This window comes from Oncorhynchus nerka, linkage group LG15 (assembly GCF_034236695.1).
Source record: "Oncorhynchus nerka isolate Pitt River linkage group LG15, Oner_Uvic_2.0, whole genome shotgun sequence".
Lineage (NCBI taxonomy): Eukaryota > Metazoa > Chordata > Actinopteri > Salmoniformes > Salmonidae > Oncorhynchus > Oncorhynchus nerka.
The window spans coordinates 89,654,247-89,673,261 of NC_088410.1; the positions used below are offsets into that span (position 1 = coordinate 89,654,247).

A 19,015-nucleotide genomic window follows, 5' to 3' on the forward strand; every position below is an offset into this window, starting at 1 on the left:
ATATGATACAAAACACATAATAAAAAGCACATTTTAGAAAGCACAATGTCTGTGTTCATTCTGCAATCTAATGTGAGTGTTACACATTGCATTACAATCCCTGGATATGCTTGTGATGATTAGGAGTCACAATAACGGCATAAAGGATGAGAACCAAGCAGCAGAAACAGACTAGTAAACACATAGAACAAAACTATAAAGTCAAGCAACAACACTGAATGAATTACACTGTGAATCAAGGTGTAATACAACAAACCAAATACATTGACGTGACCTCAACAATGGGACATTGTTGGCTGATCATGAAGGTAAAACCAAAATCAAGTGCAGTGTTTCTCAACCTCTCAACCCAGTAAGCTGTGGTCCTTCCTCCTTAAAAGACTACTTTGTTCAAACTAGCACTTTAGAGCTGATGGAATCATTCACAGAGAAACATCATAGGAACCGGTCAGCAACATGGCAGTCCATGGACCGGAGGTTGGAGGTTGAGAGACACTGGTCTAGTCTACAAACCGCAATAAGGTATCAGTTGTTTTGATGTGCTGTGAAGTTTAGAGACTATGTATCTATGGAGTCAACAAACAAGATCCTCAATCATGAGTAAAACACACAGACTGTCAAAGCCATTATGTCTCAAATGGCTTCCATATTTAACATGGTATCCATGCAGAGGTAAACACATCCCTCATAATATCTTACCCTCATTATCCACAGATTTATGGTCAGACCCTTTTACTGCTGGTCCCTGTTTTGTAGCTCCTACAGTTTTAACCAACATCACAACAAGTCAATGACTGTCAGAATGCATTTTAAATGATATATTCCAATCCATTTATGCTGTAGATACTTCAGGTTAAATAGCAATGAACTACAACATGACCTGGAATGAGATAATAGTAATGGTCAGGATAGAGTTCAGACAGCACCATGTACTCTAGCGTGCATATCCATGTATTATACATGGATAATAGCAAATACTGGAAAAGAGAATTTTAAGATTTTGTTCTACAATATGACCTGGAATAAGATTCAGATGGATCTCTGCCATACTTGCAATCAGTGTCCTTACCTGTTTGGGAAGCCTCTACCCCCTTAACTTTAGCTTTAGCTTCAGCTGAAGTATCAGGTGCTGTAGTGGCATTAGCCGCTCTCTCGTTCTTGATTGCTTTCACCTTCTCCATCAGCACCTCTCTGTCTGCCGTGTTTTTAACTGCCTGCTCTTGGGCAATCGCCGTCAGGTCAACCCCAGATCCTCCTGCCCTTGTCGTTTTACGTTGTTTCTTTTTGCCGAGTTCACCCTTGTCGGCTGGACCAAAGACATGACCGGAGAGATTGAGTGGGTCACACATGGAGGCAACATGAAGTGGAATGACAGTGAAATGGTACTGGTGCAGTACATCCTCTTACCTTCAACAACAAGAAAGGCATTGCAAGATTTGATTCCTGCCACAGCGGCATAGATGCCTTTATCCACCATAGCAACGTCTTTAATGATTAGTCTGTGGATGAGCTTGTCTTCTGAAACCTCAATATCATATTTATCCCCTGCCTCCAATGGTAAGTTCTTGCCAACCCACATGATCTTGCCGAAGGGCTGTGACAGGACACACTCAAACACAGCATCCTCTCTCTCCATGGCCTTACACTCCTGAATCTTGACCAGGAAGTCCACCATGGGAACTGAAAAAGACACGTCATTGATAAGCGAGCAATCTGGTACCCAGTTTATTAATAACTAAACATACATGGCAGACATTCTTCCTTCCTATGTATTTTTATAGATTTCAATAATATTTTAGATACACTTAAACCCATTCTCATTTAGACAATGTCTGTATACAATTATTAAATTATTGAACATACGATGCTTGCAAAATAATCATCCATTGTTATTGCTCTACACAACTCTCATAAAATTGACGTAAGGTGTGTGGATGGATACACTCTTAGAAAAAAAAGGTGCTATCTAGACAGTAGCAACCCGTCATTCAGGGCACCTGTTTTGAGCTACACGTTTTTCGCTATTGTGCTTTTTTTGGGGGGGGGGGCTGTTTTGTTTGGGGGGGGTGCTGTGTGTTTGTCACCGTTATAGTGCAATTATAGTATTGTTTAGTGTTGCGTTGTGTAGTGTATTTGCTGGCATGTATCCCAAATTTAGTTTTTTGGTTTGCCCCAAGCTCTACACGCTAAAATCGCCACTGTATCTAGAAACGTATAGGGTCATTCGGCTGTCGTAATAGGACAACCCTTTGAAGAACCCTTTTTGGTTCCAGGTTTTTGGTTCCCTTATGGGTTTGATATAGAAACCTTTCTACAGAGGTTTCTACAAAAAAAAGAGTTATCCTATGGGGACAGCCAAATAACCCTTTTATCTAAGAGTGTATTGCTGAACTTACTCTTAAAATCGGTGGAGAATACATTTACGTCCTCAACATCCACCTGGTAGAGCCCAGCGTCATCAGGAAACAGATCCCTTACGCTGAACTGATACTTTCGGCCCACTATCTTTAGGCTGTGTTTGATTGTATCTCCCAACTCCTTGCTGTATGGAATCATCACTCCATCCTGTGGGGAGAATTGGGAAAACACAGTGGAATGAACAACTGTCATCAGCAACAGAACTGTGCTGTCTTTGCCAAGTCTTTTACTGTGGATTTTACTGCAACTTTAAGTCAGTTCACATGAACGACAGAACGTCAAGTTGCATACTACGTCATTGGTAGCTTTCATTCACCAACAGAAAATGAACTATGGTAGCAACTTACATTGTGATAGATTCACACAAGTTACGTAGATAGATTCAAAATGAAATGAAGATCCTACATCTGTATGTACAACCTTCTTCCACTGTCGATGAGTCTAACCTTGTAGAGGAATATCCTGCTGCTTTGTTCAATGAGATCCATGTCTAGTGTAAAAGTTGCACAGCCATCGGGTCCAACTTCAATAGGTTTCAGGTTAGCTAGGTTTTCAATGAACTGAATAAAAGTAAACATGAAAAAAACAATGAATTATACTGAGAAACGACATTGTACGGATGAAATGTGTATACAAATGAAAAAAATGACCACTACTTTAGTATCGAGATTTACTCAGCCCCCTGAACTCTATGATCTCAGGAAAATAAGCTTGTGATATTGATAGGTTTACTGTGAATAACAATGGCATTATAACAGGCAAACCTGTGCTTGCTCTTCCTCTCTTTCCTTCTTCATCTCATTCAGTGTCTTCAGCATAAAGCGGAAGTCAGTGACTCCAAACTCCAACATGAGGCTCTCATAGTCTTTCTTGTCAGCACTTATCAAGAGTTCCCAAAACTTTGGATCTATTTCTCCATCTTCTTTCTTTTCCATTTTGGGACGAATTTTACTATTATGATAACAACAAAAAATATCGTCAATGCTTATGTTTAAATAAAGTATACACAGTTGTTACTGTTAAACCATGGCAATACCTTTTTCTCTTCAGTACAGATTTAAAATCTGCAACAGCCATCTCTGGTTGCACCTGTGAGTCCGCTTGTGCTTTCTTGAACCCAACTAAAAGATAGAAAGATTATATTTTGAGCTAGTCTATTGTAAAGACTTGAACAAGTACATACATTGGCATAATTATGTCCGGACTTTGTTTAATCAATACATTTATTCTTATTTGATTTTTGGCTAGAAATAATGTGAAAAAAGTGCTAACCTCAAATTAACACTACCCCTCTTTCCACAGAAAACATTTTCATCTGGCCTCTTACCTTCAATAACATTGAGGACCACTGTGACCACTGCTCTTCCAAACTCATTAGCTGCAAAGCATTTGTAGGTGTCTGCTTGTTCTGGTTTTACATTGGCCATCTATTGAAAAAACAAACACAGTTCTTGGTATGAAGTCCATTAAAGAGCTCCAGCCTGCATCCAATCATTATTTGAACAAAATGAGTGATTGATTTCATAATTCATAAATGTTTTTACAATGTATTTTCACATTATTGTGCATCCATATAATGTGGTTATTGTTCTTACTTGCCTCAAATAAGTGCTCACGTGTAGCAGTGTCATATTTTGTCACATATTTTGATGTATCTGACACATCTCCATTATTTCTGCCCCATGTCACGGTTGGTTCTGGATCTCCAATAACCAGGGCTTTGAAGAAGGCGAATTTACCTGATGAACAAGAAAGTTAAGTGCAAATAGGAAGCAATTTAGTACAGAGGCAACGTAGTTTATTCAAGTTCATTCATTTGAATTATTCAAGACGTCTTGAGAGGGGCACAAATAGAGCTGCAACTGGAAATGTTGGTTATTAATTGTATACATGTACTCTACATATTTTAGCAAAAATACTTGGTGGAAAAACAATCATCATACTTGGACAATACTATAATAACTCGACTTAAGTAGGCTACAAGCGCAAACACACAAATACTCTCTTATACCTGGCAGAGCTCTGTAGCAACAACATGTTGACTCCCATCAGAGAGACATAGGCGTCTTCAAAATGACTGCCCAAAAACCATTAACACCTAAAACCTAGCCTATAATTTAAAACAGGCAAAGCGTCAATACAGGACTAAGATTGAATCCTTCTACACCGGCTCTGATGCTCGTCAGACTATTACGGACTACAAAGGGAAACCCAGCCGCGAGCTGCTCAGTGACACGAGACTATGTTGTAATTGTTGTAAGTCGCTCTGGATAAGAGCGTCTGCTAAATGACTTAAATGTAAATGTAAATGACTACCAGACAGGCTAAATGCCTTTAATGCTCTCTTCGAGGCAAGCAACACTGAAGCATGCATGAGAGCATCAGCTGTTCCGGACAACTGTGTGATCACGCTCTCCGTAGACAATTTGAGCAAGATTTTTAAACAGGTCAACATTCACAAAGCCACAGGGAAAGACAGATTACCAGGACGTATCTTCTTTTCAACCTCTCCATGACTGAGTCTGTAATACCTACATGTTTCAAGCAGACCACCATAGTACCTATGCCCAAGAAAGTGAAGGTAACCTGACAAAATTATTACCGCCCCGTGGCACTCACATTGTTAGCCATGAAGTGCTTTGAAATGCTGGTCATGGCTCACCAATACCATCATCCCGGAAAACCTAGACCCACTGCAATTCGCATACCGCCCAAACAGATCCACAGATGACGCAATCTCATTTGCACTCCACACTGCCCTTTCCCACCTGGACAACACCTCTGTAAGAATACCATTCATTGACTACAGCTCAGCGTTCAACACATTAGTGCCCACAAAGCTCATCACTAACTTGATCCTGGACTTCCTGACGGTCCGCCTCCAGGTGGTAAGGGTAGGCAACAACACATCTGAAAGGCTGATTGTCAACACTGGGGCCCCTCATAGGTGCGTGCTTAGTCATCTCCTGTACTCCCTGTTCACCAATAACTGCACAGCCAAACACGACTCCAACACCATCATTAAGATTACTCACGACATAACAGTGGTAAGCCTGATCACCGACAATGACGAGACAGTCTTTAAGGAGGAGGTCAGAGCCCATTAACATCAACGGGGCTGTAGTGGAGCGGTTCGAGAGTTTCAAGTTCCTTAGTGTCGACATCACCAACAAACTATTAAGGGCCAAACACAGCAAGACAGTTGTGAAGAGGGCACGACAACACCTTTTCCCCCTCAGGAGCCTGAAAATATTTGGCATGGATCAAAAAGTTCTACAGCTGCACCTTCGAGAGCATCACCACCTTGTATGGCACTGCTCGTCATCCTGTCAAAATCGTCATAATGAGTGGAGCAAGATGCAGCATGGTATGGTTCCATCCTCTTTATTATGAAGCGAAACTCAAAGAAAACAATAAATGCAAAATTAAACATGAGTTGCTATAGTTCTCACAGGCAACTATACAAAGTCAAGATCCCACAAAACACAAAGGGGGAATGGCTGCCTAAATATGCCTCGCAGGAGGCTCTGGACTGAGAACCCCCACCGGAGGCTCTGGACCGGAGACCGTTGCCAGAGGCTCTGGACCGGGAACCATCGTTGGAGGCTCTGGACCGGTAACTGACGCCGGAAGCTCTGGACCGGGAACTGTCGCCGGAAGCTCTGGACCGGGAACTGTCGCTGGAAGCCGGCACTGGTGGTACCTCAGGACGAGCACGAGGAGCAGGCACAGGACGTACTGGACTGAGGAGGCGCACTGGAGGCACAGGACGTACAGGACTGTGGAGGCGCACTGGAGGTATGGAGTGTAGAGCTGTTACAACGCGTCCTGGACAAATTTCACATGGCAAGTTTGGGAAGCTGGCACAGAACGAACTAGGCTGTGAAGGCGCACTGGGGATACAGCGCGTAGAGCCGGCGCAGGATATCCTGGACCGAGGAGGCGCACTGGAGACCAGCCGCACTGAGCCGGCACAATCCGTCCTGGACAGATACACACTTTAGCACGACAAGTGCAAGGAGCTGGCATGGAACGCACCGGGCTGTGAATGCGCACTGGAGACACAGTGCGTATCACCGCAAAACATGATGCCTGACCGGTCACACGCGCCCCACGGTGAGTACGAGGAGTTGTGTCTGGTTCACTCCCCTCAACTTTCGCCGCCCACTCCTCGCGCAATCTGTCACAATATGTCACAATATTCCTACTCGGTCTCTGACTCACCCCTCAGTTTCGCCGAACACTCTGTGTGCCGCCCCCCCCAAAAAATGTTTTGGGTTGTCTTTTGGGTTTGCATCGTGGCCGCGAACCTTGGCTTCGTCGTCGTCCTTCCCTCGCTGCCTCCGCTTGCTTCCATGGCAGGCTTCTGTCTCCTGCCATAATCTCATCCCACGTCCAGGATGTCCTCCACTCCTTGCTTTCCTCTTGGGCACGCTGCTTGGTCCGTTTTTGGTGGGATCTTCTGTCACGATCGTCATAATGAGTGGACCAAGATGCAGGGTGGTATTGTTCCATCCTCTTTATTATGAAGTGAAACTTAAAGAAAACAATAAATGTACAAAATGAAGCCGCTATAGTTCTCACAGGCAACTATACAAACTCAAGATCTCACAAAACACAAAGGGGAAATGGCTGCCTAAATATGATCCCCAATCAGAGACAACGATAAACAGCTGCCTCTGATTGGGAATCATACCAGGCCAACATAGAAATATAATTACCTTGATGACCCACACTAGTCACACCCCGCCCTAACCAACATAGAAAATCAAAAGCTCTCTATGGTCAGGGCATGACACATCCGACCGTAAGGCTCTACAGAGGGTATTGCGTATGGCCCTGTACATCATAGACAGCATGGCAAGTGATACGGGAGCACCCAGTCTAGGACCAAAAGGCTCTTTAACAGCTTCTACCCCAAAACCATAAGACTGCTGAACAATTAATCAAATGGCCACGAAGACCATTTACACTGTGAACTGTGTTGTTGGTTAATAAGGGCTTGTAACTAAGCATTTCACTATAAGGTCTACCTGTTGTATTAGGCGCATGTGACAAATAAAATTTTACAATTTGAAAGTGATAACACAACGGCCCATAATTCCCTCATTACACATTATAATTTGAATCTACATTAATGTTAACAAAAAAACTTTAAAAAATGAGAAACTAAAATAACGATTGGTGCGCAACCTTTGCCTAAAAAGCTACGAACTTCACAGGCACACGCTCACCATTTATCTTCGTGGGGTTAGAGTAGGGATTGATTCAATATTATTCCTGCACTGCAGGTGGTGATAGAGAAAGATGGCTGATGTGGAGTTTGAACCACATGGTGGTGGAAATAAGGATGAACGGACTTTCATGCTTACCCTCCTGAATGGTCAACGCGATGGGCTTGCGGGTGAAGTCAGGGTGGCTTTTCCCATCTGGTATTTCCTCCACATACTGCGTGATCATAACTCCAGGGACTTTTGATCTCTTCTTGATCCCAACTGGTAACAGGAAATTATTGATTTATTAGCAACTTAACAGTAATCAACATTTATATTGATTAGTTTATTTATGCAATCTCTATTTAACCAGGTGAGTTAATTGAGAAGTAATTCTCCTTTGACAAGACCATTATCATCATTACAATCATATGCTCATTTCACATGATCGATCATTAATCCCACTGCCTTTACATCCTTTGTGTGGTTTTATTAATGTATAGCAAAATAATATTCAACCGAACAACCATGCTTTATAAAACAATATGAACATTCTAACATACAGTACCAGTCAAAAGTTTGGACAAACCTACTCAGTCAAGGGTTTTCTTCATGTTTACTACTTTATACATTGTAGAATAACAGTGAAGACATCAAAACTATGAAATAACACATCATGTAGTAAACACTTTTTTTTAAACAAATCTAAATATATTTTATATTTGAGATTCTTCAAAGTAGCCATCCGTTGCCTTGATGACAGTTTTGCACACTCTTGGCATTCTCTCAACCAGCTTCATGAGGTAGTCACCTGGAATGCATTTCAATTAACAGGTGTGCCTTGTTAAAAGGTAATTTGGGGAATTTCTTTCCTTCTTAAATGTGTTTCAGCCAATACGTTTTGTTGTGACATGGTAGGGGTGGTATACAGAATATAGCCCTATTTGGAAAAAGACCAAGTCTATATTATGGCAGAACAGCTCAAATAAGCAAAGATAAACATTAGAATTAACTGCAACTCAGAGTGCAGCCCATATAACTGCTTCACAGACTTCAAGTAACAGACACATCTCATCATCAGCTGTGAATCAGGCCTTCATGGTTGAATTGCTGCAAATAAACCACCACTAAAGGACACCAATAATAAGAAGATACTTGCTTAGTCCAAGAAAAATGAGCAATGGACATTAGACCGGTGGAAATCTGTCCAACCCAACACACCTACAGGCTGTGTACGGGCTATTTGAACAAGAAGGAGAGTGATTGAGTGCTGCATCAGATGACTTGGCCTCCACAATTACCTAACCTCAATGCTATTGAGATGATTTGGAATGAGTTGGACCGCAGACTGAAGGGAAAGCAGACAACAAGTGCTCAGCATATGTGGGAACTCCTTCAAGACTGCTGGTTGAGAGAATGCAAAGCTGTCATCAAGGCAAAGGGTGGCTACTTTGAAGAATCTCAAATATATTTAGACTTGTTTAACACTTTTTTGCTTACTACATGATCCCATTTGTGTTATTTCAAAGTTTTGATGTCTTCAATATTATTTTACAAAGTAGAAAATAGTAAAAATAAAGAAAAACCCTTGAATGAGTAGGTGAGTCCACACTTTTGACTGGTACTGTACATATCAAAATATTCCACATTATCAGTAATTGAATCATGTTTTGATGATCTTAGAACACATCCACGTATGTAAAACCATACGTCATCAAACCGCACATATCTTAGATACCTATTAGAATGTTTAATGTTATAGTGTATTGAATCATTTTTGGATCATTTCTTCTCCTCGAGCATCCATGCTTGTACATACATTTGTGACAACAGATATGCGATAAAGCATATCCACGTACGTAAAACCGTACGCCATCGAACAGAACAAACCCGTTGCACATTAGGTGAATTCTTCATGCCTCAGAAGTAACAGTGAGGGGAACAAGCCTTTAGAGTTCCCCTTGCCTACCTCCTTCTTTTTCGAAAACGTCTGAGACAGGACCTGCTCATGTAAAGTTGGGAAAGCACATACAGGACACATGTGAGCAGGGTACTGTTAAAAATGCCAAATGGACTGGACTGAGGCTTAAGACTTGAGTATTAGAAAAGACATAGATATTGTGACACACTTTACAATATACACACCAAAAAAAAAGAAATGCAAAACAAACGTCCGAAGACCGCAATCAACTGCATTACATGTTTCATTAATCCGTTTGATGTTGAACACAGATGACTTCCCAACATACATATGTTGATCATCATGGGCATCTTGTGATGTTTGTTGTGTTGATGTTGGTTTTGTCTTTTACCCATAACTGTAACTGATTTGAAGATGTACATCCCATGTATTGGACCATGTTCCATGCATGTTTTCTACTACTGAGAATGTATCATAGACCAGGCGGTGTTATGTCCTCTATGTGAGAATGTATCATAGCCCAGGAGGTGTTATGTCCTCTATGTGAGAATGTATCATAGACCAGGCGGTGTTATGTCCTCTATGTGAGAATGTATCATAGACCAGGCGGTGTTATGTCCTCTATGTGAGAATGTATCATAGCCCAGGCGGTGTTATGTCCTCTATGTGAGAATGTATCATAGACCAGGCGGTGTTATGTCCTCTATGTGAGAATGTATCATAGCCCAGGCGGTGTTATGTCCTCTATGTGAGAATGTATCATAGACCAGGCGGTGTTATGTCCTCTACATTATCTCCCTTGACTGAAGGGTTTCATAGTTTTTCTCCATAATGTCTGTTATACTGTGTCAGGTAATTGTTGCTTTTTCTTCTTGCATTGATGCATTCTGCAATGCAACTGTCATATCTGCAATCTTTCATTTCATTCTCTTTAAAACTGGCTTGTGCTTTTATTGATCTCGGTCCAAATAACCACGACCATGCTTAACACAGTATGTATATTCTAACATATTAGATGTTAGAATATACCTTGTTAACATTTTTTTATCATATTTAACTGTTCATTTCTTCTCCTCGAGGATCCATGCTTACACATTGTGTAAGTGACAGCTTAGATCAGATCAGATATGCAGTAGAACATATCCCCGTACGTAAAACTGTACATTGTCGTACATAACAAACCCATTGCATTTTGGTCCTCCATGCCTCGAAAGTGAGGGGGAACAGAAGCGCTATTTCCCCCCGCCTACCTTCGTCAAACTAGTCTGAGACTGGACATGCTATTGTGAAGCACATAGATACATAGAGCACATAGATCCAGATATAAGTATGGTGTTGTTAAAATAGAAAATGGACTGGACTGACACTCAGTATTAGGAAATTAAGACATTCGAACTGCATTGTATCTTTGCAATACACATAACAACAAAAGGAAATACAACACTAAAAAGACTGCGTCCAAATGGAATACAGTTAATGACAATGAACAATAGAGGATGCTTCATGAAGGTCCGTTAAAGAGCACATTAACATGGGCTACATTATAAATGCACGTTCTAGGTATTGGATGCCATCTTTCTTGCTTGATGTTGATATTGATTTGTGCCCGTCACTGTAATTAATTTGGAGATTCCTCTCTACAGTTCAGGCTCCATTCTATACATTCAGGACGATGTTATGTCTTCTCTGATGTCAGATTTGAGTGAAGGGTTTCTAGTTTTCCCGAAAGGGCTTCTGCTCTATATTTCCGTTTTTAGGGTGTCAGATAATCGTGTTGTTCCCTTGCATTGATGTGTTCCCCTGATTATGTCGTCCCACAGTTGACAACCAATTGTAGTCTTGTACTATAATATAATTCACTGTTGTCGCTTAGAGGCTTAATGGCCAACAGGAGCCATGTGATGTGATTTAGGCTTTTCGGGCTGATGTTTTCCTTCGATGGATGGAAGTTACTGCGCTGCATGGTGCATTGAGCTGTGTTCAGTAGTCTTGTTGTCATTTCGTTGTCTTCAAAATTCCTTTGACGCTGTCATTCTGTTGTGGGTAGTCTACTTCATCCCCTTTGGAATCAGATTAACTTTCTACTGCAGACAGGGAACTGAAAGAATATACTGGTAGTAGTACACAAATGTAGTAAGATGAGGAGGATGATGGTGGTTATATGATGATGTTATTATTAAGCTAATGTCTACAAGTAAAGCAACAGAGACTATATACTCTTGATTGAAGATGTTGTTGACAGTGTTTTCTGGCATCCATTAATCTGGTATTCTTGACCTTCACCTGCAGAGAATGTGGGGGATAACATTATCTACTACATACCTTGGCCAGTGGCCGTCTGGTCCGCGACCTTTGCTTTCTTTTTCCACATCTTGGAAGTTTTGGTTGCTGGGTAGACTCAGCAGAATATCTTCAACTTTAATAGATAGAGAAACAGATTATTCTATTATTGGATTGAGCATTGGAAGCAATATGGTGTCACAAGACCTAAGAGAGTTAATGAGTACAGTACATATGATCCCTCTCTCTTGATTTCCATGTTATTTCTGTCCCATGATCCTGTGGGAGACCATTAAGAATGGTATTTTGTTTTATTCTCTCTACATTTCTCTTTTATTTTGCCTCCTCTGATTGAGCACTGGTTTACAGGTCGTGACTTGCCATTGACATTGATTTAACATTAAGTTTTTTTTAAGTTGCACGTGGGGTGAGGACATGAAACATGACCATCTGGGATAGTTTGTCAGGCTGCGGTATATCTTTACTGCTTGCTAAAAGTCTTCCTTTTCTGCTGATCAACCAAGGCATTGCTTCCCAACCCTGGTCTTCCCAACCCTCAACAGTACACAGTTTCATTGTAGCCCTGGACCACCACATCTCATTCAACTCATTGAGGGCTTGATGATTAGTTGACAAGTTGAATCAGGTGTGCTTGTCCAGGGTTACAATAGAAATGTATACTGTTGGGGGTACTGGAGGACCAGCGTTGGGAAACACTGAACCAAGGTATTAATTGAGTGCAGTGACTCAAAATTGAAGGGTAATGTATAATGCGTGTGTACCCGGTGTAGGACTTTTAAAGATGTACTGCAGGAGAACCATAGAGAATTCATCGTGCGAATAGTTTTCCAAATGGACCATCTACAATGTGTAATGCTTGTGTACCCAGTCTAATACCTCTAAAGACAGACTGTACTGTTACTGTATAGGATTGTCCATTTTAGAAATGGTCTGATTTCCTCATATTAAGAGTTATTTTCCTACATTGAGTATATACAAAATGTCATTGGTTAAATGTGCAGTAGATGTCACTAAGAGCACCCTCCTGGACGCTTTTATTACCCAGATGGTTTGCTACTGTAAGACAGCTGAATGTATTGCTATACCAAAATAGATAGACTGGAGGCTCTGATGGCTCTGATGTGTAATGGATATAAAGGGGTTCACATGAAGTGGTTTTACAGTAAAACTTCAATTAATAGCCCTGGCATTTATTTGCTTCAATCGGTAATCACAACCAGCGCTTATTAGAAACAGGCTTCTATTTGAGCCGTGCGTCTATTTCCTTAATGCACACAGCTTTTGCACAATAAAATGTTGAAAAGACTACCACACTGTTTATTGTGAACAATATTAACAGTGTAAAATGAATAATAAAAGAAAGACTAAGCTGCCTATCATACACCCCGGTTTCACACTTCAGCACCATGGAGAGTGTGTGCCGATAAACAATTCATTTAGACCCTGTGTTAATTTGAAACAGGCATTTACTTCCTGAAATGTGTATCGATCCCCGGCGATTAAACGGGACAGGCGGCTATTTGAGGCTGCGTTTAATTGAAGTTATACAGTATTTATGCAAAACAGAGCTCTCAAACCCTGCTCTAAGAAAGCGTCCCTCTTATAGGTTTTCACCCCCCCAAAAAAATTAAAAATAGAGCTGATGTTGCATTAATATAGTGTTGCATTAATATAGTGTTGCATTAATATAGTGTTGTATTGCGTGACATTTTTCAAATGAGAAAAAAGGGGCACTGGAGAGAAAAGGTTGGGATCGCCTGCTCCTGGTGGTACCAGACCAGGTGGCTTTCTGTAGGAAACTTTATCTAACAGTTTTTCCCTCACATCCTAAGTGTTCCCCGATGATAGAATATTATTCCTCCTTTGGCTGGCAGCCTCTAGTATGAGGGGCAATATGTTTGCTCAAGGAATGTGATGTTGACATGGTTTGAGGTGTCCCTGCACTTGTTGAGGTCTCAACTAAATCTTGGGTTGGAAAAAAGGAAGCGCATGGGCCATGCTGGAACTGTCATAAATAGAAGGCTTTGAAATATTTAAATGTAGCAAGTGTGTTAGTATGTAACCAGTAGGCTACTGTATTTAGGATAGGTTATAAACAACCATGGAAAAGGATACAAGTCAAAGTTGAAATGTTTCAGAATTGGTGGATAGATTGAAACAAGAAACAACATTTTCATCACGCAGGCCTAATTGTTAGTTTGTTGTACAGTCAACTTGTGGTTTATTTTCATGTTTATATGAATATTGAAAATGGTTTGGGATTTCAAACTATTAGTGCTACTTCTACTGCATAACAATGTGGGTAATGTTAAACTTGGCCGTATGGTGGGTCTGTCACATGGAGTCTATAAAGAAGATTTTGATTTAATATCTGAGGAAATTCAACACGGCTTGTTATACATATGTATGATATTCTAGGGTTTCCTAGTCGAGGCCTTTCGAAGAAGAGCATGTTACAGTACATTGACATATGATACATCACATGCCACGTAAAACTATGATCATCCTATCACAAAGGTGCCATAAATGCCATAAATCACATTTGACCTGTGTGATGAGTAAGCCCAACTAAAAGCTGCTCAAAATAGAATATTCAGTCATTTCTCTCTGGAAATTCATAATTAAAATAAAAACAATTTTAGATGTTTAATTCAGTTAAATTCCAAGGCCATCATTAAAAGTAAAGCAATATTATGATTATGTCACAATACTATCCATTATGTAGTTTTAGGATTTGGTTTTCCCCATATTTCCCTCCCGTCATTCTGACTACTAAAATAACCACACATGGGTCCCAACACCACTTAACAGAGTTGACAAAAATAGTAATCCCATGACCAGTTGGTTGGTGTCTTCTAAATGAAGTGTTAATCTTGGGACCATTGATGGTGCATAGTGTGAATTAGCAGTTTTTCAAAGCTTCCCCTCTCTTGGCGCTCAGGCAGTTGAAAATGAGCCACTTGGCCAGTGACTGACAGGACACTTAGTGCCAGCCTCCATGCCACAGCAAGGGTCGGTTTTTATGGGACCATGTGGCTCACAGTGCACCTTAATGTTAACGCAGCCACCTGCTTATGTGACCAGGGCTGGAATACTGTTCTTAATGCCCGGAGTGCAGTGTTTAATGACCTAGTCATTATTGAAATAACTTAAGGTGGGTCATGGTCAGGTTCAGAAAGCCTGGAAAGGGCAAAACTTCAGGGGTTCTGGATCAAAAAGGGGCTTAGGAGGTGGAAGTGGCAGGGAGACGTGACAATGGGCATGGTCGGGCCGTCAGCGCGGCTGAATTTTAGGGCACATTTCAGAGGGCCCCATCATGAGAGAAAATGTAGCATTTTTAAGCCAATTTACTGCAGATCTAAACATTTCTCTATGTAGTTGAGATACATTTGTTCAGGTTTTAAAGCTATTTTCCTCCAATTCTTCATATTTTGCCATGGAACTGAGAGAAAATGTTCCACTTTTAAAATGAATTTCCTGCAATTCTAAGTATTTTGCCATGGGTAATTATGTGTTATTTAGCTCAAACATAACAACAAAACCAATCGTGCTAAATTAATTGTTCATGAAATTTTAATTTCTCCCTGGCTGTATAGCTTTTATTTGACTTATTGCTAGTTCTCAAATGTTCCCCAAAACGATTTAGGTCCATGATCTTTTCTATATACTTTATATCTGGATTTAAGTCATTTAAGTTTACACTGAAATAATTTTTCCACCTGAAAATGTATTTTTAAAATATAATTATAAAAATATAATAATAAAAAAATAAAAAAAATAAAAATTATGCATACATACATATATATATATATATATTTGCACTGTTTGGATTAAAAGCTCCCACATACTACATTCAGCTTGCTCCTAGCAGAACTCGGCTAGGAAAACCAAAAAAGAAAGATAAATCAAGAAATCTGTAATTGTAAAATATTTGCTGAGGAGGTCTTAGTCGTGAAATTTTGCATCTAACAAGCTGACCACACTGCACGCGTCTCATGTGCAAGTGTTGCAAAAATAAATGTATACATACTTTATTAAATTATTGCACCACACTGCTCATGTGCGTCAATGAGCGTTTGCGTAGCCACGCGCTAAAATATAACTTTGGTTCTATCTGTAACGCTTGACGATCTGCAAATCCAACCTCTCCCATCTCTTCCCTATTTTTTAGGAGCAAATACCCACATGGGTGATTAACTGAGGTCCAGACTCCAGTCCAGTTGGTGGTGGTAAGGCACCTTAAAGTTGGTTGCCAACAGCGATGTGAAGTCCAACATAGTAAAATAAGCCTGAAGGAGGAGAGATTACTGGAAACAAACTTGTTTTACCCTTTTATCTGTGGATTCGTTGTCGGAGTAGAGGACCTTGTGCATTTCAAATAAAATAACAACCCATTTTGTATATCCCAGGACAACAGCAAGCACCAATGTTGCATTTTTCCCAACACCAGTCTATGACGACATATGTTATAAAGGATGCATAAGCCTTGAGGGCAGCATACTGTAGACATTCAGCACGATTGGGTCAGGGGGTAGAGGGATGTAAAGTTAATCATGTTTTACTAAATGACAAACAAATGTTTGCCAATAGCAGCAAGAAATACTGCTCACTCAAATAGCTAAATCAATTTATCCTGTATTGGATGGTAATTACCTTGTATGCTCTCGTATTAGTATTCTTAAGCATTAGAATATCCACTAACTATATAACGCGGTCAGCTATGTAAACTAGAGGTATGATCATACTCTTAAAATAAATTGAGTGTGACTCCTCTCCTTGTGACTGCAAAATCTCATGACATGACAATTTACCCTGCAGTGCAATTCAGTACTATGAATTAATTATTAACTTTAATGTCATTTAAATTAACATTCATTAACATTTTTCTCTTCGTGAGCATTTATACAACGTAGGAAGCTATGAAATATATATTTAAAAAAATCTTATACTGTCTCAGATTTTTATATTCAACAGCAATTACACAAAAAAATATATACATTAACGTAATACTTGCACGTTTTATTCCACAGGGCTCTTTAAGTAATATAAAATACAATGCAATATGAATGAGCAGACTTTCAGAGTAGGACAACTTCTTTGATATGCCATAATACATTACAGGTCCTATTGAAGGGCACAAAATGACTTAAGTCCTTTTTCAGCCACAGCACAGGGAGCTGTTGTGATAAGGACTATGGCCAAAGTCGCCACAATTAACACCTCCGTTTAAGCCTTGCTGCTAATGATGAGATGGACGATGGACTTACCTCTCAGCACGCTTAGTTGTGATCCTCTCCAGCCGTGCTTCTTCCCAGTCTGATATTCGAGTGCAGCCTCACAGGTCTACAAGCTAATAAATCCTTTTAGGAATGCCAGTGATTCTGCAACAAGCCTCCTCGTTCTCAGAGTGCCTGCCAAGCAAGGGATTGCCTATTTGTTTTTGGCTGAAATGGCAACCACTGCGAGGGGAGGGGATATTCATCCCAGCTTAATTACTTTTGACGGCTAACTTGTGGTCCTCTGTAGCTCAGTTGTTAGAGCATGGCTCTTGCAACACCAGGATAGTGGGTTTGAATTCCGGGACCACCTGTATGTAAGATGTATGACTGGAAGTAGCTTTGAATAAAAGCATCTGCAAAATGGCATTTATTATTATTATTATGATTATTATTATTATTATAATAAATGTACTGTTTGCAGATGCTTGTTGTTTAATGTTCCCGTAAAGTGTAGTTCCTTCAGGAAACGATGCATCAGACTGAAACTAGAGAGTGTATTTTCTCGTCTCTTAGCTGATCTGTCTTGGTTGACGTTATGGATGGTGCCAATGCAAACATGGGAGTATTGATAAAAACGTTGGTAAGGAAACAGTTGGGGCTACTTTTGTCTGCAAAGAGATCATGCTTATGTTTCTTAAAATGAATCATTTTGTATCATGTCTTGGAGTGAAAGGAATGGTCTCTGTGACAGACCGAACACAGCGTTTGACTTGATGATGTACTAATACATTTGGTTTGGATAAAATGGTGTACGCTATGCATGTTCCTCTTCTTTGATTTGGCAATGCAATGCGAGAAGTGGATCTTAGCAATTGTGCCTTTAACAAGTTGTGAGTCAGCTCTTTACTTCTGTGGTGCCCTAATGTAGTACAGTTTGTGAGGTTATTGTCTGCAGGTGCCAGAGAGGTTAATGTAGTAAAACTCAAGGTTGCCAGTGAGTTGGAATTTAATTTGGGATTTAACAACCACATTACAACCTATTGTGCTATTTATTGACCTGTGAGTGAGGATGGTCTCCAGTAAAGAGGAAAGTTCAATGGACGTGCTAATCATAATTCTAATCTTATAAAATGGGCACACTGTCAGGAGAGGACCTGGCTTAACATGTTGTTAGCAGAGAAGTCATGTCTTTCCTGGCTTGTTTTACGAGGTAGTAATCTAGCCAAAGGTTACCCTAAAGCCTGAGAGTATGTTGCATCATTTTCACTTTAAGATCTGGGATGATAACAGGTCCACACCGCTGCAAAAGGTCATAGGCTAGACTGAAGAAGTCAGGTGAAATAGAGGAGCCATCATTGGAAAATATAGACTGACTGAATTAGAGCCTCTACAGACTCAAGAAAACAACCTTAAAAACCTTTTAATAACCGCCCCTTTTTTTCAATTTTCTCCTAAAATGACATACCCAAATCTAACTGCCTTTAGCTCTGGCCCTGAAGCAAGGATATGCACATTATTGGTACCATTGGAAAGGAAACACTTTGAAGTGTGTGGAAAGGTGAAAGGAATATAGGAGAATATAACACAATAGATCTGGTACAAGATAATACAAAGAAAAAAACAACCTTTTTTAAAAACGTTTTTTGTACCATCATCTTTGAAATGCAAGAGAAAGGCCATAATGTATTATTCCAATTTAGTTGTTGGCCACTAGGTGGCAGCAGTGTATGTGCAAAGTTTCAGACTGATCCAATGAACCATTGCATGTCCGTTAAAAATGTTGTCTCAAGACTGCCCAAATGTGCCTAATTTGTTTATTAATAACTTTTCATGTTCTAAACTGTGCACTCTCCTCAAACAATAGGATGGTATTATTTCACTGTAATAGCTACTGTAAATTGGACAGTGCAGTAAGATGAACAAGAATTTAAGCTTTCTGCCAA

General features: G+C 40.2%; 1 protein-coding gene across 7 annotated transcripts in view; it reads right to left on the minus strand.

Annotated features, from left to right (window-relative positions):
* The window catches only part of LOC115143496 (immunoglobulin-like and fibronectin type III domain-containing protein 1), a 29,607-nt gene extending 12,343 nt beyond the window's left edge, over nt 1-17,264 (minus strand). For 3 of the 7 annotated variants that reach the window (XM_029683974.2, XM_029683972.2, XM_029683973.2), the window contains exons 1-13: nt 17,121-17,263; nt 11,875-11,968; nt 9,601-9,633; nt 7,791-7,913; nt 4,018-4,157; nt 3,746-3,845; nt 3,455-3,539; nt 3,183-3,369; nt 2,865-2,978; nt 2,397-2,565; nt 1,408-1,680; nt 1,070-1,306; nt 700-759 (exon numbers count right to left, since the gene is read on the minus strand). In XM_029683974.2, coding sequence (XP_029539834.1) covers nt 700-759; nt 1,070-1,306; nt 1,408-1,680; nt 2,397-2,565; nt 2,865-2,978; nt 3,183-3,369; nt 3,455-3,539; nt 3,746-3,845; nt 4,018-4,157; nt 7,791-7,913; nt 9,601-9,633; nt 11,875-11,923 — 1,570 coding nt within the window. In that variant the 5' untranslated portion in view covers nt 11,924-11,968; nt 17,121-17,263. Of the gene's footprint in view, nt 1-699; nt 760-1,069; nt 1,307-1,407; nt 1,681-2,396; nt 2,566-2,864; nt 2,979-3,182; nt 3,370-3,454; nt 3,540-3,745; nt 3,846-4,017; nt 4,158-7,790; nt 7,914-9,600; nt 9,634-11,874; nt 11,969-16,506; nt 16,599-17,120 lie in introns of those variants that run through there. The other 4 variants (XM_029683969.2, XM_029683970.2, XM_029683971.2 and 1 more) reach the window with 4 other exon arrangements.
* Nucleotides 17,265-19,015: the final 1,751 nt, after the last annotated feature.